Source organism: Microplitis mediator, chromosome 1 (genome assembly GCF_029852145.1).
Source record: "Microplitis mediator isolate UGA2020A chromosome 1, iyMicMedi2.1, whole genome shotgun sequence".
Classification (NCBI taxonomy): domain Eukaryota; kingdom Metazoa; phylum Arthropoda; class Insecta; order Hymenoptera; family Braconidae; genus Microplitis; species Microplitis mediator.
Genome location: NC_079969.1, coordinates 20,787,152 through 20,810,178, shown reverse-complemented (window position 1 = coordinate 20,810,178; position 23,027 = coordinate 20,787,152). Strand labels below are relative to the sequence as shown.

The following is a 23,027-nucleotide window of genomic DNA, read 5'->3' as shown; positions in this document are numbered from 1 at the left end:
CACCAACATGTTGACAAAACGATCAGAAATTTATGTCACCGAAAAAATATCTACTTAAAAGACTTGACACAGGTGACGACCAAAAGTAAATTACAAATAGTGGTAAAATAAGTCATCTAAACGATTTTTTGAATGACATGTCTTTTTTAAGACAGGAAAAACAACACAAATTTTCTATGTCTCTTAGGACCAACATCCGCATCTTTTCTTTCTACCAAAAACGGTGACTTTGAGACAAGAAATTTTTCTTATCCTTTTAAAAGACATCTTAAAGTTGTCTGTGGGTTACTTGGGTTTATTCAAAAATTCAAAAAATTTTCATTTATCAGTTACATTCACACTCATATTTTTGGTTACTTTGAAAACTAAGCTATCCATTAAATAATATTTGAAAGCTGACCAGAATTTTCTTGATTCGAATCGAGTAATTCGAAACTTGACGAATAAATCTAAAAGTTACAAGTAATTCGAAAGTTTCGAATTATTCGATTCGCACATCCCTACTAATCACGTTACTCACTATCAGAAATTTGAAAATTCCCGCTATAACTAAAGATGGCAGCACTTGAAAAAAATGTATAAAATAACGGCGAGCCTGTGAAAATTCATCAAGACAAATTCCAATAAATGTTACTCATCTCTCTCTGATGATTGTATAAATATATGAGATGATCTTTGTTTAATAGATAAATAAAAAAAATAGTGACTTAGGGTCACTATGATGACGCACGAAAGCGCCACGGAAGCTAATGAAACTTTGGCTTTATTCTTATTCTAGAAAGTTCCAGAAGACACGAGACGTTGAGTTTGTATATATGATCTGCGCAACTGTAGAGTACTTTCCAGTTAAAATCGAGACTTGAAAGACTTGACATAACTAATTTTAAATTTAGTTTTTCTATTCAAACTAGAACATTCTAATAGTGATATTAAGATTTCTTAAGTGTCAATAATATTTAAAAATAATAATAAAACGGATTAATAACATCTAACAAAGGTAACTATTAATATAAATAATAAGTAATAATAAAATACTCAAAAGCGATATCGTTTCCATACGTAGACTTTTATTTGCAATCATTTCAAAATGGGAGTCATGAGCGCTTTAAAAAAGTACGGAAAAAAAATTAATTATTTTTTATTGGCAAAATTATAATATTTTAAATAAAAAATATATTTAAATGATTCATATGCTTGTTTAAGTTTATTTTAAAATTATTTTTTATCGTTGGTCTTATGAAGACTGTTCGCTTTCACATCACGGCATCATCATTCCCAAAATAACTATAAATATATAACCGTGGGTGTTTCGAGATATTCATGACCTCAAAATGGCATTATATTAAAAATAAATAATATAATTAAAAAATTATATTTTTATATATTTATTATTTTTTATAATCCCTTAAGAGTAATAAAAAATAGTAGACTGACGTTTACGGAAATACAAATTTAGTAAATCAATGTCGTAATATTCATTTCCTTAATTTATTGCAATGTCCGTATCTAGACTTAGAATGTTTTAATAAATGAATTAAATTATAATTTATAAATTTTATTAAATTAAAATTTTATAAATAATTTTTTTAAATGTAAAAATGTTAAATTATATTATTTATACTAAAAATTAAAATTTTTATTTAAAACTGTTTATTTTTTATTTTTCAGAACAAACAAAAATGGGAAAAGACTACTATAAAATTTTGGGTATCGCAAAAGGAGCTAATGATGATGAAATCAAAAAAGCATACAGAAAGTTAGCTCTTAAATATCATCCTGATAAGAACAAAGCCGCTGGAGCAGAAGAAAAATTTAAAGAAATAGCAGAAGCGTATGAAGTACTGTCAGATGCTAAAAAACGTGAAGTTTATGACAAATTCGGTGAAGAAGGATTGAAAGGCGGTGCATCATCTGGTGGTGGAGGTGGTGGCGCTGAAACATATACTTTCCATGGAGATCCACGTGCTACATTTGCTCAATTCTTCGGTTCATCCTCACCATTTGCTACATTCTTTGAATTTGGTCCTGGCGGTGGTAACAGCAGAACATTTGCATTCGGCGGCAATGATGACATGGACATGGAAGATCCATTTGACTTGAGGATGGCTGGTGCACGACCAGGTGGTGGCGGTGGACAGGGTGCATTTAGATCACATTCATTCAACTTCGCCGGTCCAGGTGGTGGTCGAATGACAGGTCAAAAAGATCACGCTCAAGATCCTCCAATAGAACACGATCTCTATGTAAGTTTAGAAGACATCGCACGTGGTTGTGCTAAAAAAATGAAGATATCAAGACGGGTAATACAGCCAGACGGTACAACTAAAAAAGAAGACAAAGTACTTACCATCAATGTCAAACCTGGATGGAAAGCAGGAACTAAAATTACCTTCCAAAAAGAAGGTGATCAAGGCCGTGGTAAAGTACCAGCTGACATTGTCTTTATTATTCGCGACAAACCTCATCCCCACTTCAGACGAGAAGGAAGTGACATCAGATACACCTGTAAGTTAAGTTTAAAACAGGCTCTCTGTGGTACTATCGTTGAAGTACCAACGTTATTTGGCGAAAAAAAGACTCTTAATCTTACTGATGAAATCGTTAAACCAAACATGGTTAAACGAATCCAAGGCCAAGGACTACCATTCCCAAAAGAACCATCAAGAAAAGGCGATTTACTCGTTTCATTTGATATCAAATTTCCTGATAAATTATCACAAAGCATCAAAGACATACTGTATGATACTTTACCAAATTGAATTAATAATTAATATTCTTTGTAGTGAGATGACTGAATATGTACATCTTGAATCGATTAAAAGAAAAAAAAAATTGATAATAATAAGTAATACGTTAGTTCAATCATTTGTATCATTTACTGTTGAAATGAGATGTACGTTGTAGTACATTATTATGAAGAACAAAACATGCGTGTAAAATATGTGAAAAAATTTTTGCAGATAAAATATGTTAAATGACTGGACCCTAAAAGGTTAACAGCAATTTAATGATATATTTAAATTTTATCTTGCAATGTATACTACTATTATTATTGATAATATTATAGAAGGTCCGGGCTATACGCGCGTATATATATAATGTCCCGGTGTACTGATAAAAAAAAACAATAAATAAGAATTTAATTTGATTCTGTTATAATTATTTTGTTTAACAATTTATGTATGAAAAATTATTTTTTAATTATTAGAAAACATTGTTGTGTTATAATTGCGTATTATGGATGAATGTTTGTTTGATTGAGTGAATTTATTTAATTTTAATCATTTTTATGTGACAAATGGAATTAAAATTATTTGTACACGTAAAATAAAATAGATACATTAAGTTATTTGATATCTTTTTATTTATTTATTTCCTAAAATATATTTTTATATCAATCCTTTCTCTTTTTATTATTATTGATCATCAACGCACTCCTAAAATAGACCACCGGACAACGACAGGCCAATACACTCAGTGCGGTACCACTTAAAATAAGTTTATAAATAAAAAAAACGTAATATATAATAATAATAACAATAAATATTAACTGCAATATTTAGATAAAAGGTCATCAACTTTTATGCAGGCACCTGCATATTTTTGTATTCATAATTTGTTTCTATGACAATAATGCAAGTAAATGCACTTGAACTCATATAAATTAAAGAGCAAAAATTATTTCACTGACTTGTCACCATGAGTTCATTGAGTTTACTTGTAATTTTATTATTTAGTTTTGTAGTTTTATCAACATCACAAGACGAGGATATCATTTATTTCCAATCTATCAATTCGACAGATGCTAAGGTACTTATTTATTTTTATACATAAGAAACGTTACATAATTTAAAAATATATAAATCCCAAGTTATGAAACTGATTGATAATATATTAATTTTTCAGATTCCAATTATTTTTACCGCCTTTGGTCAAACAATAAAACTTAAATTACTGAGGAATGATAAATTATTAGCTCCAGATTTTAAAGTTTGGCGGCACAGTGGTCCTAATACTGTTGAAGAAATAGTAGAATTAAATAAACCATATTCGTGTCATTATATTCATGAAGATGAATTAATTACCGCAGCAATAAGTTTGTGCGAAGAAGGAGTACAAGGTCTTGTAATATTGAAAAATATTACTCTTGAAATAACGCCATTAGATAAAAATGAACAATTAATATTTGAAGATGTTCGTTTTGAGGAAGAAATGCCTCATATTGTTAAGAGAACTCATGTATCATCATTTTTTTCTCCATCACCTTCATCATCTTCTTTTGATTATTTAAATTCGGGCTTCAAAAAATATCCGTTTATAAATTCGATTCAAAATATAATTGAAGAAAGACCTCGAAGAAAACAAACAGATGAATTAACAGTAGAGCTGGCAGTTTTTTTTGATGAACCAGGCTATAAATTATTCTCACCTTTCTTCGATTACAGTGAAAAAAAAATTCGGGATATGCTATTGGCTTATATTAATGCAGTACAAGCTCTTTTTTATCATCCTAGTCTTGGTACAAGAATAAATATTGTCTTAATACGTCTAGACATGATGAAACATCAACCAGATGATTTACCCCATTACAATGGGGAAAGATTGAAATTATTGAATTCATTTTGTAATTATACTGCTGCTAAAAATCCCAAAGATGATGATGATCCAAATCATTGGGATATTGGACTTTATGTATCGGGATTAGATTTCTATGCATATGAAAATGGTGAAAAAAATAGTGTGACAATGGGTCTTGCAACTGTCTCTGGAGCATGTTTGGATTCATATGCTTGTGTTATTGCTGAATTTGGAGTTACTAATAGATTTGGTAAACCATATCCATCTGCTGGTTTTACATCAGTGTACATTACAGCTCACGAAATAGGTCATAAGTATGTATTACTATTTATTATTAATTATTAAACGTAAAACCTGCGGTCATGTAGTGACTGCTTTAGCATCAATACCATTTGCAAATTTATGAAATATGATTTAAATTTAATTATTGATTAAATTTTTACCACCCTTATTAAAAGAAGCGATTTAAAACGATTTGCAAATACCCATAAGAAAGGCGATTCCAAAGTATTCAAAAGTATTAATAAGTATTTAAAATTTTTTTTTCTAATCTTTTTAAATGGCTTTTTTTAATAAGGGCAATAAACTCTCTGATATTTTGTGCTTTGCTAAAAATCGGGAGTGAATTTGGAGTAATTACGGATTTTATTTAAATCCGAATTTACTCGGAGTTCTGAAGATTTAGAAAAAATCACTCCGCATACGGAATAAATAGAGAGTTTGTTTTTCTAGCGGAGTGATTTGGCTTTTATTTAAATTCGCATTCACTCCGATTTGGAATTTCAATATTAAAATAAATATCTAAAATTTGTCACAGATATTATGGACAAATTGATTGATTAATTAATCAAACATTCGTTTTCTGAACGACGTTTCAAATTTGACTAATAATCAACAAATTTAAGAACTTGAAAAAGTCACAATATATTATAATAAAGTGAAGAAACGTCGTTCAAAAAATTAATGTTTAATTAATTAATCAATCAATTTATCCATAACACCCGTGAAAAATTTATATATATATACATATTCTGGACGTGATCAAGATGAATAATTAAAATAAACTCCCCTTCGGAGTGAATTTTTCTCCAACATACAGTCATCCGCTCCTCATTCACTCCGGATTTAATTCGCGTTCACTCCGCAAATTTTTTACAGTGTGTATTTTTATTATCATTCAAGTTTAATAAGACAGATCTTGTCATTCATTCACAAACTTATTAATTTCGATAATTGTTAAATCAAGGGATTCTTAAAAAAATTCCACAAACACTCAAATTTTTTTCTAAATCGTCTAATATGTATATTTTTTTAAAACATCTCAATTACGATAAAGATAAAAAAAAATTATTAAATTTTGAGAGTTTATCAAAAGCTGTTCTGTTCCAAGTAACACGGAGACAACTTTAAGATGTCATACAAATGTCTTTTAAAAAGACAAGAAAAATTTCAATCTCGAAGTCATAGAAAATTTGTCTTCTTTTTCCCGTCTTAAAAAAATTGTTTAGATGACTTATTACTAATAAGTTATTAGTAATTTACTTTTTGTCGTCACTTGTGTCAAGTCTTTTAAGCAGATATTTTTTCGGTGACATGCATTTGTGATTGTTTTGTCAACATGTTGGTGCCTCATCGATAAGTCAAAAAACAGACTCAAAACTTTTTATAGATCTTATAGATCATAAATTCAAGTCTGCTACTTGGGTTTTGACAACTGACGTGACGGTTCAATTTTAAATTTCAAAACTATGTAAATCCTTATAGAAGTAACAAAATACGTTTGAGAAAAAAAAATCGCACATTTACATCTTTCTCTTCTAGAGTGAATTATGAACAATTGGCGACATAAATTTGTACCAACAGAAATGCACTGAATTATTGAACATATCCTTAATTTATTTACAGAAAATAAATACGATCTTTTTTTCACGCGTAATTTAAATGTATTTCGAATATTTTAGATAAATTTATTTATCTCGAAACTTGGCATCATTAAAAAAGAGTTTAAATCATGAAAAAGCATAAATTCAAGTCGAGACTTTTTTAACGATACCAAAGTTACAAACATTAAATAATTATATCATAGAGATATGACTGGAACAAAATTTTCCTTATTCTCTTAATAATATAGAATATTATCATTAATTATTTATTTATTTTTTTTTTTAGCTTAGGAATGCATCATGATTCAACAGGTAACTCTTGTTCTCGTGATGGCTACATCATGTCACCAAGTCGTGGTACACAAGGAGAAACAATTTGGTCTTCATGTAGCCGAGAAGTAGCTCTTGATTTACCACGAAAAAAACCCTGTCTTCTTGATAAAAATTTAAATAAATTTGACAAAACTTTAGATCATTCAAGATTTCTTACATTACCCGGACGTATTTGGACTGCTAAAAGACAATGCGAATTATTATTAAGAGATAAAGATGCTGATGTTGTTTCACTAGCAAATGCTTGCCAGTCATTGTCATGTAAAAGTCCACATCGCAGTGGTTATTATTTTGCTGGTCCTGCATTAGAGGGAACGGTTTGTGAACAGGGTAAAGAATGCCGTGGTGGTGAATGTTTACCATCTTTGCATTTTTTAAAGCCACAATCTTCTGGAGTTAAAGGCAATGGTGGTTGGAGTAAATGGAAAGAATCGTCTTGTGTCAGTGGTTGTATTAAAAAGTCTAAAGGATCAAAAATACGACGTAGAGTTTGTAATAATAATAAAGATATAAAAGAACAATTGAATGAAGACTGTAAAGGTCCTTCTTACGATGTAATGATTTGTAACGATGAAAAATTATGTAAAAAACGTATTACTATCGAAGAGTTTGCAACAATTAAGTGTAAAGAATTTAGCGAACATTTACCAGAATTAGATAGAGATGGTACTGGTTTACAAGCTCCTCATGAAATAGGAAGACCCTGGATGTCATGTGCTATTTTTTGCCGACGAAAAGATATTGCCTCTTATTATACACCACGTATTGAATTAAATGATCTTGGTGTTGATCCATATTTTCCTGATGGTACATGGTGTCACCATGAAAATAATCAAGATTATTTTTGTCTTCAACATCATTGTTTGCCCAGTGATTTTAGATTTGCTAAAGACGCTTTGAGACGGAATATTACTAATTTCAATAACTTGGGACCGCAAAATGCACGACCTGATAACTATAAAATTCCTGATGAATTAATTAAGTATTTGAGTTTGGGTATCGATGGTTTACCGTTGTCTAAAAATTTTCCAACAAATATTACAACTAATGACAATGAATGGATAGATAATGATTACATTGAATTGCCGTATGATTTAGATCTAAAATAATTTCAGAATTCCATGAGTTGGTTCATTATATAAAATTTTCATGCTGATAATTTTAATATTTAATTTTTTACAATCGATAAGTTTTATATTATTGTGTAATTTTAATAACGTCATTTCTGAGATAAAATGACAGAACCCAAAAAATTGTAATATTCGTAATTATTACAAGATTTAATTAAAATGACAGCTCTCCCTGATTTTATCTCAGAAATGACATCGACTCAGACAAAAAAAATCTCATGTACAATATGAGTGCGAAACAACTCATATTTTTACTTGGAGATATTTTTGCTGAGATTTTTTGACTGCGATGTTTGTGGCTGAGATGTAAAGAGGGGTGACCAATTTACCAATTTTTTGCTTATCATACTTCATAACTGCATGTACATTCATTTTGTTTGATATACAATCTGATATTTTAAGTTACTTGATAGTCTTAATAAATAAAAAATAAAACGTCATTGATGATAATTTTATTGTATTTGTCCTCGTCCATGAAAAGGTATCAGTTTGTCTATCGATTTATCAATCGCTAACATTATTATTGTAAACATTGTTAATGCCTATCTAATTTATTACTGAAATTGATTGCGTACTGATTAATTGCTTACGAAAATAATTTTTATACCATTCTATTGTTCACATCATATATTCCAAATTGGGCTTTTATATTTTCAAAAATATCTACTGCGTATTATCCACCAAGATGCAAATTAAATGCACTAATTAAATGATGAAGTTAAGATATAAACCTATTATTTTAAATTTAATATTTAAATATTTGGGTGGGAGTACGATAATAATTGATTAGGATAATGATATATGAGTGTAAATTTAGCAAATGTGAATCAATTTATAAATTTTTAATAAATAAGAAATTAATTAAAATAATGAAATAATGAAAATATTCAAAAATTTTTAAAATTGCCAGTTGTCAGCTACATTCACATTCATGATAATGAAAGCAATAGATTACTGACAATTTTTATATTTCTAAATGAATTAAATATTAATACAAAAATAATTTTTAAATGTACAAAATTTTTCAAGTCTTTGTATTTGTTCATAAAATTTTTTTTAATAATTTGTAATTTGTTAATAAAAATAAAAATTATATTAAATATTAATATTTTTAAACAAAAAAATGTAACGTATAAAAAAAAATAATGAGGATTTTAGTCTTTTTACTATGACAGTAAAGTTGGCGGACATCTGACAATTTTTAATATTTTAAAATAATAAAATAAAATTTTTTTAACAAAAAAATTAAAAATGAACTTTTAGAAAATTTTAAAATCAGTACATGCATTTTTTTTATTTTATGAATTTAATTGTTTAATTTTTCTATATGTAATTTAAAAATTGTCTCATGTCTGCTACATTTACACTTATTTTTTTACTACTGTTGAATATTTTTAGCAAACCTGCTACATATTTATGAGTGTGAATGTAACAGACAATTTTCAATTTCCTCTGATTAAGAAATATGATTTGCTCCATGTTAAGTGTACATCTATATATTAGTCGATTCAAATTGTTTCAAATCATTCCAAATCGCTTTTTTAAATTAGAGTCTTAAATTTGAGAGTAAATTAATAAAATGTAAGTATAGAGTAGAAATTTACAAATACATATTTAAATAAATGCAAAATCCGTACGCGCATTTTTTTTTTCAACTTCATTATTTTACTTAATTTATTTATTTATTTCAAATTTATAAATTGTCTAATGTCTGCTACATTACACTCATACATATTTTCTTTTTTTTTTTTATGATTGTAAATGTAGCAGACATTAGAGAATTGTTATAATTTTTAAATAAATGAAAAAAATGTAAATCGAATAGAAATAAAAAAAATGCGCATTTATAAAATTTAAAAATCAGTATGTGCTTTTTGTTAGTTTTATCTTTTTAATTATTTTGTTCGTTTATTTATAAATTAAAATTTATCTCATATCTGCTACACTCACACTCATTATTTTTTATTACTGCGAACTGCGATAAATTAAAAAAATAAAAATAATTTGACATCAGTGAGATGGACCAAAAAAGTCCAGTATTGCGCCATCTCTAATTCATTTTCAAAACAATATAAATATTGTCGACTGTATATATAGATATAGTCATGAACATTAAATGGCATTGAAAATGTTATTGATACAGTAACAGTATTTTTAATGGCATAAAAATATTTGGCAAAACGGAAAATAAATTACGATAGTGTGACAGTAGTAAATAAATAAAAAATTTGACTTGACAGTCAATGTATCATTCAAATAAATTATTTAAATCCAAGTCAATTTTGACATTATCTATAATATGGCAGGAATGGCAGGTTATGATCAAGTTTACAGGGGTAGATCACTAGATCACAGACAATTTGAAGATGATCCAGATAAATATTATAATCGTGGTATGTTAAGACCATTACCACTAGAACCATCATTACCGCTTCTATCAGAAGACTTAACATCTGACAATGGTAAGGTCATAACAAGGTTCTTTTTTTAAATTCTTATATCTATATTTTATTTATTATTATTCAACCGCAATCGATCTATACATTTTACTATTTAATTTTATAATCAACAATTCCAAATTGTCACGTATTATTTATTATTTATTTCTATTTCAATGTACAGTTACATTCATCACTATTTACATTTTTTCTTTCAATTTTCATCTGTATTTCCAAAGTGATTATTATCCTTTTTATTACTCTATTTTTACAACTAAGCTTTTATTTATTGCTATCACCTACACCTTTATTACAATTGTCTACCACCTCCTGCTCAGTCCTCACACTGTCATTTACTCTCTCTCTCTGAATAACTGCACGAACGTTTTGATATTCCTGATTAAAAATTCCGATTTTAACCGATTGAATCTGATTGAAACTCAATCGGGTTTCTATCAGATTTAATTAAAACCAAACATTCAATCAGAATTGCTCGGGAGTGTTTCAAGTATCTGATTTAATCGGAAAATAATAAATTTATTTTTTGATCATTTTCCGATTAAATTCGATAGAAATATTTTTATCGGAGAATAATAATTTTTTAAAAATTATTTTCCGATTAAATCCGATTGATATTTTTTAATCAGATTCAATTGGAAAATAATAATTTTTTTTCCTAATAACTTTCCGATTTCTGATTAACTTTCAATCGGATGTGTCCGGAACTTTCCGATTAAAACTTATTGAAAGTCAATCAGTAATTTCCAATAAAATCTGATTCGAATTTTCCAATCAGGTTCGATCGAAGTTTTTAATCAGGGTAACTTTCAATCGGATTGATTCGGAACTTTCCGATTAAATCCGATTAGAATTTTCCAATCGAATTCAATCAGAGTTTGTAATCAGAGATACTCGTATATCTTCTTAATCGGCTTTCCTCTCAGTGTCCGATAACTCGTATTCGAGCAACTTCTACTAAGTCACCTCTCCACCCTTAAATGTACTCTTTCACTTCCTTTTTTGCTTTCCCCGTAACTTCTTGGCACTTAAAAATATGCTTCAGGTTCTTTCATTCATTCCCACATAATCTACAAATCCAATCACTGTAACCTTTTTTCCCCGCTCTGCCTACATTTCCACACCTTATCCTGCACCTTACCATGCATTTCTTCGACCCTCGAATTGTCAGGTATTATTTAATTATTTATTTTTTTTTTTAGATATTGCAGTTAAAAAGTCTGTGGGCATTGGCTGTGGGATAGTAAGTTTAATAACAGAGAATCTTTTGATTCATCCTTTCATTGTTTTAAGAAGACAATGTCAAGTTAATCCGCGAGCATCAACTTATCACTTAGTGCCCATAACATTGATACCGGTGATAGTAAGATTACATCAAACTCAAGGTCTGAGCACACTCTGGAAAGGTATTGGTTCAGTGTTATTAGTACGAGGTTTAACATTAGCTGTTGAAGATGTTATTTCTAAACTTACCCCCTGGCCGAAGTAATTACTGACTATAAAAAATTTATAATAAACATAATAAGCATTGTTTTTTAATTAATTTACTATTTAATTTACAGAGAAATTAACAGTGAATGCTCTATAAAAGCTTTTGGACAACATTTACTTCTCAAATGGTTATTATATTATTATCTATTTACTTACTTATTACCTATAAAGTTATATAATATATATATGTTATACAATAATTGAAATTTTAGTGTTTCGATTGGAATAGTTGCTCCATTTTACTCAGCATCTTTAGTTGAGACTGTGCAGTCAGAAATAGCTTCTGAAAAACCTGGAATACTTGATGTGTTTCGTGATGGAGCTATCAGATTATTAGAAGTAGGGACTAAAGGCAGAATTATTCCAATTTATGCACTTCTTGCTCCACATATTGCTTATGGAGTTGCTAAATATTTATTTTCATTGATTGTAAAAAGTGTTGCTAGTCGGATAATGTGTCTGAGAGATAGACATTCACAAGAAAGAACTGTAAGTTTATTTTTTATTTTATGATTTCTTAATTATCATTAATAAAAATTTTAATAGCTTGTGTCCTCAATGAATTATGAATTGCAAAGTCCCAATTGTAGGCCAGTATTATCAGTTGCTGAGTTACTAAATTTTTCAACTTCCCGCTATGAAAATTGAAAATTTTCAAATAAAAAGTGAAATTATTGGTTTCGGTCCGATTTTCGAAAATTGAGTTTTCATCAGATCTCGACGTTTTGAGGTCCTACGAAGTTAATCTGCTAACTGATTTGATTGTAATTTGCGGCAATCGAAAGGGCTCATCAAGGCTCAAATCTCAACCGTGCAGCCAGATCGTGGGATATTTTTACCCCCTCCTGCCATTACACTCCATGCTATTTGACCGCGGGAAGGGGTTAAAATAACCCATGATCTGGCAGCACTGGATCTCAATAAATTTTAAAGTTGATTGGTCAAGTAGTTTACGAGTTATACGGAAAATGAAAAAAAAAAAAAAAAATTTTTTTTTCAAGTTTTGGATGTATAATTCGTAAATCACTCGACAGATTTGTTTCGAAGTTTGATCAAATCTAATTCTCTACAAGCTCTTTCGATTGCTGCAGAGCTCGCGTAAATTGGTCGGTTTGTTCCGAGGATATCCTTGGACAAAAATTACTTTTTTTAGTGAAATACATATATTTTTGGCACATTCGTTTTTTGAGTTGGCCCACAGGGTCAACCGTTTTCCAGATTTTTTTATAAGTTTCTTTAACTTGTTACAAGTTTCCATGATAGAAACAACATAAAAATCCTTAAAAAATTTTAAATATTTTTGAAACTTTTTAAAAATAGAATCTATCACAAATTAGTTTCATCTGATTTTATTGTCGAAATTTATAATGTAATAGAGTGCGATTCTTTGCAAATTATCTCCAAGAAAAATTTCAATTAAACAAAATTCCATAAACTAAAATGAAAAATATTTTTTAGGGAGCTTATAGTCGAGATTTATCTGAAGGAGTGATGCAAGACATTGAATTACACTCAACATTAATATCAATGTGCGCAGCAGACGTGTTATTTTACCCACTTGAGACTGTTGTTCATCGGCTTCATCTCCAAGGCACTCGGACTATCATTGATAATCTTGACAATGGACGAAGTGTTATGCCACTTTTAACGGGATACAGCGGAGCTATTGATTGTTATCGTACGATTGTTAGTACTGAAGGTACATTAGGTCTGTACAAAGGTTTTGGTGCTCTTGTATTACAATTTGGTATACATTTTTTAGTATTAAAAGCAACAAAATATATTCTCACTGAAATTGGTACGATATTGAAAACAAAACCTAAAGTAGTTAAAACACAACAAAATATTTATTACAATGAAGGTTAATTAATTTATTTTATAGAAAATATTGTGTATAGATTTATTGATTAATTAATTATATTTGATTTTTTTGTCATGGCGATTAAAGATGAGATTTTTTGAAATTTTTTTTTTTTTTATTTTAAGTATTAAATTGAAATAATTGTAAAAAGAGGAACAATAATTATTACTTTAAGATTTTTATTATGATAATAAATCGATAATAGAAGTGATAGAAGATATATTTTTGTTGATTAATTATTAGACAAACAATGAAACAAATTTGGAATCCATTTTTTTTTTTTTTTTTTTTCGTTATATTGTAATTTTTTGAATATTTATTTGCTATAAATATACGATCATACATAAAAATTGTCTATAATAAAAACAAATAGACGTGGAGATAATTTGTTATAACTAAAATATCTTAAAGTTATGTAGTTTTATATTTCTTCATATATTAATTAGAAATTTTATTAATTAAATAATTTTTTTAGTCGGTTCTGATGATAGAAATAAAAGATAACTTCCTTGTATTTAATATCACAGTGAAACTTCAAATATAATCATATATATTCTATATATATAAGTAACACGTCTACTATTTCTAATTTTTTGACATTAATTTTTAAAAATTTTTTTCGATAGTAAAGGAAAAAAAATGTTGGATAATTTTTTTATCTAATTTATACATTTCATTTTATTTTTTTTAATATTTTAGATTTATATAATTTTAATTCAAGTCACTTTATATTTATTTAAATCTAATTAAGGACATTCTCAGACTCCCACTTTTAAAAAATATGCAATATGACTTTTAACGTCACAACGTAATAAAAATTTTGGTGAAGGATTAGTTGAAAAAAAATTAATTTCGCCGAGGTATAGAATTTAAAAAAAATACTTATAGTTGTTATCAGTTAGCAGTTAAACGAAATTTGTCAAATAAATTTTAGTCAGAAAAATTTGAAAATTCGTATTATAAAATTGACATAGAGATTTTGCTGAAATTCAGTAAACAAATTTCATTTAACTCCTTATTTTTAACAATCACAAGTAATTTTTTTAGAAATCTACATCAGCGAAATTGCAATTACGTTTTTTTTTTTTTTTTTTTTTTTAATTAATTTTTCAATTTTTTTTTTTATTAATTGATAAAATTTTGCTTACAAAAGTCATTGAAAATTTTTAATAAGTGGGAGGCACTGCAGTGTAAAAAAAATTTGTTCCAAAAAGACTCCAAAAAAGTTTGACATGTGAAACTTTTTTAGAATTCTTTTAAAACGAATTTTTTTACACGAGTGTCCGAGAATGGCCTTAAAATTAAAAGAAATGATTGAATTTAGATGACATTATGGAAATATTTTTTTATATACTTTCTTTAAAATTCTATTATGATTCTATTGCTATTTACAATATATTACAAATAATTATCATTTATCTAGACGCGTGTACAAATAATTTTTTATTAATTTTTATTAATAATACCAATTAATAATAATAATAATAAAAAAAAAAAATATATAATTGGTCTCCATTAAAATTAAATATATAAATGATATATATAATTACACCGGGAATACGCAAAACTTGAATTTGCGTCAAAAATTCTTATAAAATAATTTTTTATTTTAAAATTAAAATTTTATTTCGATAATTACGCGCACAATTTGTTAAATATCTTTATTTAATTAAAAAAAAAAATTATTATTTAACATGAGGCATTACACCTCTTACTGTAAATTTCAATTATTCACATGCTGTGCTTGTTGTTCTTGTTGAGGGTCTTCTTCAGTTGTTGAGTCACCTCTTCTTACATATTGAGGTTTATCTTTACCACCAACAGATGATTCAGTAACGTGTACACTCAAAACATCACTACCGGGTACATCAAACATTGGCTCTAGTAAAAGTGACTCCATGATAGCACGAAGTCCTCTGGCTCCTGTTTTTCTATCCATTGCAAGCGCCGCTATTGCATCAAGGGCTTCGTTTGTAAATGTTAAATCAACCTATCGAAAAATAAAATATAAGCATTAATTTTATATTTATTTTTTTCCATTAACAAGAGGCAGTTCATAAAATACGTCACGCAAAATTTTAACTTCTTAGACACCCCCCCCCCTCTCTTCCTCTCGCTATGTCACATTTTCTGCGATCCCCCTATCAATATTGCATCACAAATAATAGACCCCCCTCCAATTATGACGAAAATATGTGTATAGAAATGTTTTTATATATTTTATATATACAAATAAATAATGTTCTGATCGATTTTAAGAGCTTTGCATTAAAATGAAAATAACTAAAAATCAATGCGGAATTTTAAAAAACTTTAAAAAAGATTATTTCTGAAAAATAAAATTATCTACAAAAAAGATTTTAAAATTTATTATAAATTTGGGTTCAAGCTCCAATTTCAACAGATGAATTTATCAAAAAATCATAAGAGCTTTTTTTTGTAGAGCATTCAATTCCCTGTAAATATATGTCTGCAGGTTTTTTCTACGACACATTGTTAGTTACTTATAAAAATCAGAAGATGCAAAAAAAATTATTTCCATGTTATCCTTATGGAAAATAGAAAAGTGCGATGCAGAACCTCTTAATGTTAATATTAAGAGCTCTAATATATATAATAAAAATATAAATATATAATTGTATATTTATATATATTTACAAATATAAAACGAATTGCTTTCTATTGTAACAAAAAATTTTTTTTTTAAAACCGAGAGAAAAATTTGCAAAATTATTTGATAAGCTGCGAACGTCACGTTTCCTTAGACCCCCCGACCCCCTTGTCGCATTGAGCGACACCCCCTCCTTCCCCATAAGTGCGAACGTATTTTACGAACAGCTCCCAAAATTAAAAAAAATGAAAAACCTTGTCCATTGAAAACAGCATTTGATACTGTGGGACCATGGCATTGCTGGGTTCAGTTAAAATTCTTACGAGCATTTTTCTGTCAAGCGTATGGAAAGGCACCAAAATAGGAAACCTTCCAACAAACTCAGGAATCATTCCAAAGTCAATAAGATCTCGTGCTTCAACTTGTCTTAACAAAACATCTTTTTCTTTATTATCATCTTCAGTTGATGGTGACATATTGGCAACATCAGCTAATGATGCTGCTCTTCTACCAGGATTTTCAGTTGCTGGTGCAGCACCAAAACCAAGATATTTTTCATTTTTACGTCGCGACACGAGCCTGTCAAGGCCATTGTAAGCTCCGGACGCAACAAACAGAATATTTGTTGTATCAACTTGTAATGTATCACCACGTAATTTACGTGAACTATTTCTTTCCGGTACATTGACGATAGTACCTTCCAACATTTTTAGCATACCCTGTTGTACACCTTCACCACCTACGTCACGTAACTGATGGATTCCGGGTACTGCGCCAATTTTATCAACCTCGTCCAAAAATACAATACCCATTTGAGCTCTTTCGACTATATAGTTTGCATCTTGCAGTAATTTAGCTATTACACTCTCGATGTCCTCACCGACATATCCAGCTTGAGTGAGAGTCGTACAATCGCAAATAGCAAAGGGTACATCTAAACACTGGGCTATTGTTTGAGCTAACAGAGTTTTTCCTGACCCGGTAGGGCCTAATAGAAGAATATTACTCTTCTCTAATTTTAATTGATGTTGAGTGCTGTCTAAAATATCTGAACCAGGGACTGATTGGTTAGCACTGGCCTTTTGTTGGTCGGTACTACCAGGCGGATGTTGAAGACCAACACTCAATGGATTTCCCAAGCTCGATACGTGAAGTAAATCTGTAATATTAATAACTGCATTGTACTTTTTATATTTGAAATATGAATTTTTTTTAGTTTCTGTTTATAAATATTCAGTAGTAAAATGATATTAAAATTATTATTATTTTGGATCAAGGTCATTGTTAGACGCTAGGATATAAATTAAAAAAAAATTTTTTTCGGCTAAAATTTATTTAACAAATTTCGTTAAACAGCAAATTTAATCCTTAAATTCGCTGTTGCATATCTGCAACATACCAAAAATCGATCGAATCCACGTAGCAGACTTAGCTTTATGATCTATAAGATCTATAAGTAATTTTGAGGCTGTTTTTTGACCTATTGACAAGACACCAAAATGTTGACAGCGATCAGAAATTTATGTCACTGAAAAAATAATCTGCTTAAAGACTTGACACAAGTGACGACAAAAAGTAAATTACAAATAATGGCCAAATAAGTCATCTAAACAATTTTCTTAATAGAAATGATTTTTCTTTTTGAGACGGTAAAAAGAACACAAATTTTCTATGACTCCTAGGACCAACATCTATATGTCTTATTTATATAAAAAAAACTTTGCTTTGAGACAAAAAATCTCTGTGCTACTTGGGAAAGAAAACAAAATTGTCTACTATCGGTGTGGATGAAATTCGAATATACGTCACCAGAGTTTGTATGTTTCCAAGTAGTACAGAAACAACTTTAAGATGTCTTTTAAAAGGATAAAACAAATTTTTTGTGTCAAAGTCACCTTTTTTGGTATATAAAAAAAATATGCGGATGTTGGTCCTAAGAGACATAGAAAATTTGTGTTGTTTTTCCTGTGTTAAAAAAGACATGTCAGTTAAAAAATCGTTTAGATGACTTATTTGACCATTATTTGTAATTTACTTTTTGTCGTCACTTCTGTCAAGTCTTTTAAGTAGATATTTTTTCGGTGACATGAATTTCTGATTACTTTATCAACATTTTGGTACCTTATCGATGGGTCAAAAAACAGCCTCAAAACTGCTATCTTATAGATGTTATGAAGCCAAGTGTGTTATTTGGGCTTATAGGGGCAACAAAATATATTTGAGAATAATAAAAAAAAATTGCGCATTTAACCCTAAACCAGTCTCGCTGTTTTCAGCACCTTTAAACGTTGAATATGGGTCATTAGCGCCCACCGCTTATTTAACTACGTTATTCTGTACGGAAAAGTCTGAATAAATTCGTAGGTTCTTTGGACTTCTAACTATGCGATAGAGTTGTTACCAGTCCCGAAAATCTCTTTTTCAATAAACATTTTCATCGAAATTAGCAGGTATATAGGCTGTTTACAGTAGAATATTGGGACATAAACGACCCATGTTCAACCGATTTCGGGATAAGGTTTGAAATAACGAAGTAATTTTTTTTCAATTTATATGATAGCAAAATTGTCGTCTTTTCAATTAATGTTTCAATTTGTTTAATTATATTTAAATGTGACTGGCAGTTAGAAGTCATTGGAAATTTTAAAAAAGTGGGCCGCACTGTGTAAGAATGCTCTTAATATTTATAAGGACAATAAAATTTTATTTACGCGGTTTAAGACCTCTGTGAGTAAATGGATAGTTGAGTTCTTGTGGTCCAACTTGGTTAGAGCCGGCTTGCATTGAATTCTGAGGTGGAAGATTATTGTGAATACGTTTATAGTGATTGTACACTGCTACGCTTAAAACTTTTTTAGCGTATTCCTGACCTATCACATGCTTATTCAAGTATTCAAATATCTGAAAAATTATAAAATTAATTAAATTAATAAATTTGATAATTATTAGTATTAAAAATAATTATTACTTTTTTCGGAGGTGGTGGAGGTTTCCTGTAGAATCCTTGTTTAGAGTCATCACTTCTTGATGTTTCTTTAAGACTTCTTTTTGAGTCAATTTCTGACAATACCACAAAGAAATGGGAACACTTTTCGCATTTTACGAATCTCGTTGACGCTTTTATAGAATTAAAAATAATGTTATTAATTAAATATATTTTTTACCGCTGAAATATTTATTCGGATTAGTCACGTGCTTTAAAACAAATTTATAAATGCAAACAAAGTTTTATCTTTTAAAAACAAAGAAAATAAAGTCAATTTTATACGATAACAAAAAATATAAAATTAATAACACATGTACCATGTTATTTTTTTAGACAACTTGTTGTCATTTAAATTAAATTTTTTTAATTTCTCTAATTTATATTTAAAAAAAAAATTTTTAATTAATTGCAAGTTTAAATTTATCAATAATGTTTACAAATACACTGTAAAAAATCGGGAGTGGATTCGGAGTGAATCCGGGTTTAATTTCAATCTGAATTTACTCCGCCACTCGGAGTTTCAGAGTTAAAAAAAATCACTCCGCGTGCGAAGTGAATTGGGAGTTTTTTTGTAGCAGAGTGATTTCGGAGTTACGCGGATTTTATTTCACTCCCAATTCACTCCAGGCCAGAGTTTTAACATTTAAATATTTTTACTTATTCGATCACTACAGTTAAACAGTGTGCGTGTGTTTGCAAGTATGTGTGTATGCGTACGCGTGTGTCTGCATATGTGATCGTGTGCGTATCAGCTGTATCAGTAATATCATACGCGAGTTTTTACTTCGATTTTATTAAGTGGAGTTATTTTTTATTAATAATATTTTCAAAACTCCTCTTCGGAGTGAATTTCACTCCGAGGGGAGTAAATAATTAAAACTTTATGCACTCCGCGTTTACACTACATTCACTCCGCAAATTTTTTACAGTGTAAATTGATTGACATTTAAAATATATAAATATATATTTCAAAACTTACGTTTACTGTACGTTTACATTTACTTCTTTTTGAGGAAGAGACCCCAGTACCTGATCAGGGAGCTAGTACCCAATCACTCAAGTAATTGTAGGGTAGAAGTAGCATTTGTGGCCACTGCTCCATTTTTTGACATTTAATACTTAATTTTAATGTATGAAAAAGTACAAAAAAAACTTTCATTGTACTAGTGTAATGAAAGTTTCTTCGAAGACATTAAAAAAATTAATTATGTCATTGCGCATTTTAAAGGTACCTAAAAATCGGAACATTTTTTGCGAAACGAAAATATAAAAACGAAATGAAAAGTAAAAAATCTACTGGATCTAGATTTCTGAAATGTTTTGCACAGGTGCTGGTATGTCAGCCGAAAATTGCAGACCCCAGCTACCCCTTAAATCACCCTTAAGCAGTGAAATGACATACATTTTTTTCATTATCGCTGAGCGAAAAACGTTCCGATCCTTAAGTACATTATTTTGAAAATTATTTTACTTGAATTTTTCAAGTGTCCAAAACCGGCCCTAGAGTAGCCAAAAACGGCACTTCTACTATTTACTAAATTTTACTGTGTGATCAAGTACTAGTTCGTGATCGGGTACTAGGCCTTTTAACTTAAACTTGATAAACTATTCGACAATAATATAAACATTTATTTAAACTTACATACGAACGTTTCAACATGTGTACAAGGATCCCCACACTTTGGACATGTTAATGTATTTTTTTTTCCTCCACCACCTCCTTTGCCATTTCCATTTCCACTACCTGCTGTAGTACCAATATCTTTATTAGGCGGTGTTGGTTCACTAGGCGCTTTAGATAATACACAAGTTGTCGATAATGATCTTGCTGCTACAACTCGTACTATTTTTTGCACTGAAAATCAAACCCGATGTATTTATTCAAAAACTATTTAATTAATTTTTTTACCAGCATTATTATTGTTAAAAAAATTTACCGTGATTCGTAACATGATTCGCTGATACTAGAGATCTTGTATTATACAAACAGCACCTTATACAGCTCATTGTTAAGCTGTTATGTTTTTAATGTGGCAGTAAATAAAACAAATACAAGACAAATCACCAACCAATGTGATATCAGTAAATCTGTAACAAAAATTTTTTTTATTTCATTATTTAATAATTAATGAATATATAAGTATTAAATTCAACGTTATGTTTACGAGCAGATAAATATAATTTTTATCAAGTGTATTGTTATACATATGGTTATTAATTAAATCTATTATTATTAACTGCGTTTGACTTTCAATTAGGCCACTTTATTAACATATATCAATTGTGTTGTATATTATACTGCACGATGATGAAAAATTTATTTGTGTATTTAATTGTGCAGATAAAAAAATTATTGAATGACGTAGCACAGTTGATACTCAGTCACTAGAGTAATTCACTGCAATGGTGAAACCACTAACCTTGCTTTTTTTAAATATATTTTTTATATTTTTAATCCAACAAAATGTATAATTTGACACGTATTAATTGTAAATAACTTTTTCAAAAAAATTATTAATGATAATTCATGAATTTTTCATTATTCATTATCTGATAATCAACACTTAAGTTCTGTAATTATTAATTGTATGGAAAAAAATAAAAAAAAAGTTAAAAATTAAAAAAAAAAATAAAGTGACACATAGTATATGACAGGACAATTTTATGTGTACATTAAAGGATGTAATGTATGTATGTACATACGGTTTAGTTTTATTTTTATTTATCTAGGTCAAAAAATAGGTTAAAAAAAAAGTTTACCAAAATTGACACTGACACTTTTATTTGGGTTTTGTTTTTGTTTTTTTTTTTTTATATTGTTCACTAGATTAAGTTACGTAATTTACCTTGACGTTGAATAAACAAATAATGATGCTGAGCCAATGTCTCCCGATTCCCCCGATCTCGATCTTTGATAAATTAAGACTAATTTTACTTCTTTTCAAGAACAGAATGCAGAATAAACACTAAATCATTTATATATATAAATATATAGCACTGCTTCCTAATTTATCAACTGTCAATTTAGCATTAAGTTCACTTAAGCGCTGTCTGTTTAATATTCACGCAAAGTATTTGCAGTAAAATTCAAATTTTTATTGCACACCTCAAGTGCGAACGCGCTGTGTGCTTACGATCATTATTTTTTCGACTAATTCACTGACGTTAAATCATCTCTATACTTTTTTGATGACAGTAAAATGGGTTAAATTGTATACCAGTTCTAAGATAATTTATTAAGGAATAAGTTCGACCCGGTATTAAGGGGGACCACTAGTATGACCGCCTGAAAAAACGATGATTTTTGGGAATTTTTTTAAAGAAAACTACTGCATGGGATGTTTTAATGTTTCAAGGATATATTCGTGGATATAAGATAAAATGTTTGGACCAAAAAATTCAGCGAGTTATTCACAATCTGCCAACGCTAAAAAAAAAGTCCCCCTACTGCGGTGATAGCGACCTTCATAGTCCATGAAACAAAAAAAAACAAAAAAGTTTATTAAACTAGAAGGTATTTCCCGTACCATGATCCTCGAGCTAAGAAAAAAATTTTTAATTTTGGGCGAAAATTTGATGATTTTCAGCCTGCCAAAATTACATTTTTGATTCGATCGAAAAACTGGAGGTTCGTGGTACGTAGAAACAAATATAAAAGAAATTGCAATTTAAATCAAATCGATCGGATGATTTGTCTT

General features: G+C 28.9%; 4 protein-coding genes across 8 annotated transcripts; 3 read left to right on the top strand and 1 right to left on the bottom strand.

Moving 5' to 3' along the window:
* Window positions 1–791: 791 nt before the first annotated feature.
* On the top strand, window positions 792–3,233 carry LOC130675220 (dnaJ protein homolog 1). Its single transcript, XM_057480783.1, has 2 exons — window positions 792–997; window positions 1,669–3,233. Exon 2 carries the CDS (start codon window positions 1,680–1,682, stop codon window positions 2,757–2,759), a length of 1,080 nt encoding a protein of 359 aa, XP_057336766.1. The 5' UTR covers window positions 792–997; window positions 1,669–1,679; the 3' UTR covers window positions 2,760–3,233.
* A 207-nt stretch (window positions 3,234–3,440) lies between these two features.
* On the top strand, window positions 3,441–9,135 carry LOC130675179 (A disintegrin and metalloproteinase with thrombospondin motifs adt-2). The gene is made up of 3 exons (XM_057480715.1): window positions 3,441–3,810; window positions 3,907–4,892; window positions 6,748–9,135. Exons 1-3 carry the CDS (start codon window positions 3,700–3,702, stop codon window positions 7,901–7,903), a joined length of 2,253 nt encoding a protein of 750 aa, XP_057336698.1. The 5' UTR covers window positions 3,441–3,699; the 3' UTR covers window positions 7,904–9,135.
* Window positions 9,136–10,011: 876 nt separating this feature from the next.
* On the top strand, window positions 10,012–13,762 carry LOC130675214 (mitochondrial outer membrane protein SLC25A46-like). Its single transcript, XM_057480772.1, has 5 exons — window positions 10,012–10,386; window positions 11,583–11,865; window positions 11,943–11,999; window positions 12,084–12,360; window positions 13,330–13,762. Exons 1-5 carry the CDS (start codon window positions 10,224–10,226, stop codon window positions 13,735–13,737), a joined length of 1,188 nt encoding a protein of 395 aa, XP_057336755.1. The 5' UTR covers window positions 10,012–10,223; the 3' UTR covers window positions 13,738–13,762.
* A 1,569-nt stretch (window positions 13,763–15,331) lies between these two features.
* LOC130675185 (ATP-dependent Clp protease ATP-binding subunit clpX-like, mitochondrial) lies at window positions 15,332–22,332 on the bottom strand. Of its 5 annotated transcripts, none has more exons than XM_057480727.1 (7): window positions 22,176–22,332; window positions 21,267–21,417; window positions 20,972–21,184; window positions 19,312–19,460; window positions 19,055–19,244; window positions 16,598–17,502; window positions 15,332–15,722 (listed from the first exon to the last, which is right to left on the bottom strand). In XM_057480727.1, the coding sequence occupies exons 2-7, from the start codon at window positions 21,334–21,336 to the stop codon at window positions 15,456–15,458; spliced, it is 1,794 nt and encodes a 597-aa protein (XP_057336710.1). In that variant the 5' UTR covers window positions 21,337–21,417; window positions 22,176–22,332; the 3' UTR covers window positions 15,332–15,455. The 5 variants fall into 5 exon arrangements, with proteins under 5 accessions (XP_057336710.1, XP_057336741.1, XP_057336718.1 ...); XM_057480758.1 differs by having other exon boundaries at window positions 19,067–19,244; XM_057480735.1 differs by having other exon boundaries at window positions 22,090–22,223.
* Between the last annotated feature and the right edge of the window lie 695 nt (window positions 22,333–23,027).

What these genes read in the sequence shown, in the direction of transcription:
- LOC130675220 (XM_057480783.1), top strand. Translation starts at nt 1,680, where the DNA reads ATGGGAAAAGACTACTATAAAATTTTGGGTATCGCAAAAGGAGCTAAT.
- LOC130675179 (XM_057480715.1), top strand. Translation starts at nt 3,700, where the DNA reads ATGAGTTCATTGAGTTTACTTGTAATTTTATTATTTAGTTTTGTAGTT. An exon ending in TCAATTCGACAGATGCTAAG is followed by an intron (nt 3,811 to 3,906) that starts GTACTTATTTAT and finishes TTAATTTTTCAG; the next exon opens with ATTCCAATTATTTTTACCGC. An exon ending in GCTCACGAAATAGGTCATAA is followed by an intron (nt 4,893 to 6,747) that starts GTATGTATTACT and finishes TTTTTTTTTTAG; the next exon opens with CTTAGGAATGCATCATGATT.
- LOC130675214 (XM_057480772.1), top strand. Translation starts at nt 10,224, where the DNA reads ATGGCAGGAATGGCAGGTTATGATCAAGTTTACAGGGGTAGATCACTA. An exon ending in AGACTTAACATCTGACAATG is followed by an intron (nt 10,387 to 11,582) that starts GTAAGGTCATAA and finishes TTTTTTTTTTAG; the next exon opens with ATATTGCAGTTAAAAAGTCT. An exon ending in GACATTCACAAGAAAGAACT is followed by an intron (nt 12,361 to 13,329) that starts GTAAGTTTATTT and finishes AATATTTTTTAG; the next exon opens with GGAGCTTATAGTCGAGATTT.
- LOC130675185 (XM_057480727.1), bottom strand. Translation starts at nt 21,336, where the DNA reads ATGAGCTGTATAAGGTGCTGTTTGTATAATACAAGATCTCTAGTATCA. An exon ending in GAATCATGTTACGAATCACG is followed by an intron (nt 21,185 to 21,266) that starts GTAAATTTTTTT and finishes TTTGATTTTCAG; the next exon opens with TGCAAAAAATAGTACGAGTT. An exon ending in CTCCACCACCTCCGAAAAAA is followed by an intron (nt 19,245 to 19,311) that starts GTAATAATTATT and finishes ATAATTTTTCAG; the next exon opens with ATATTTGAATACTTGAATAA.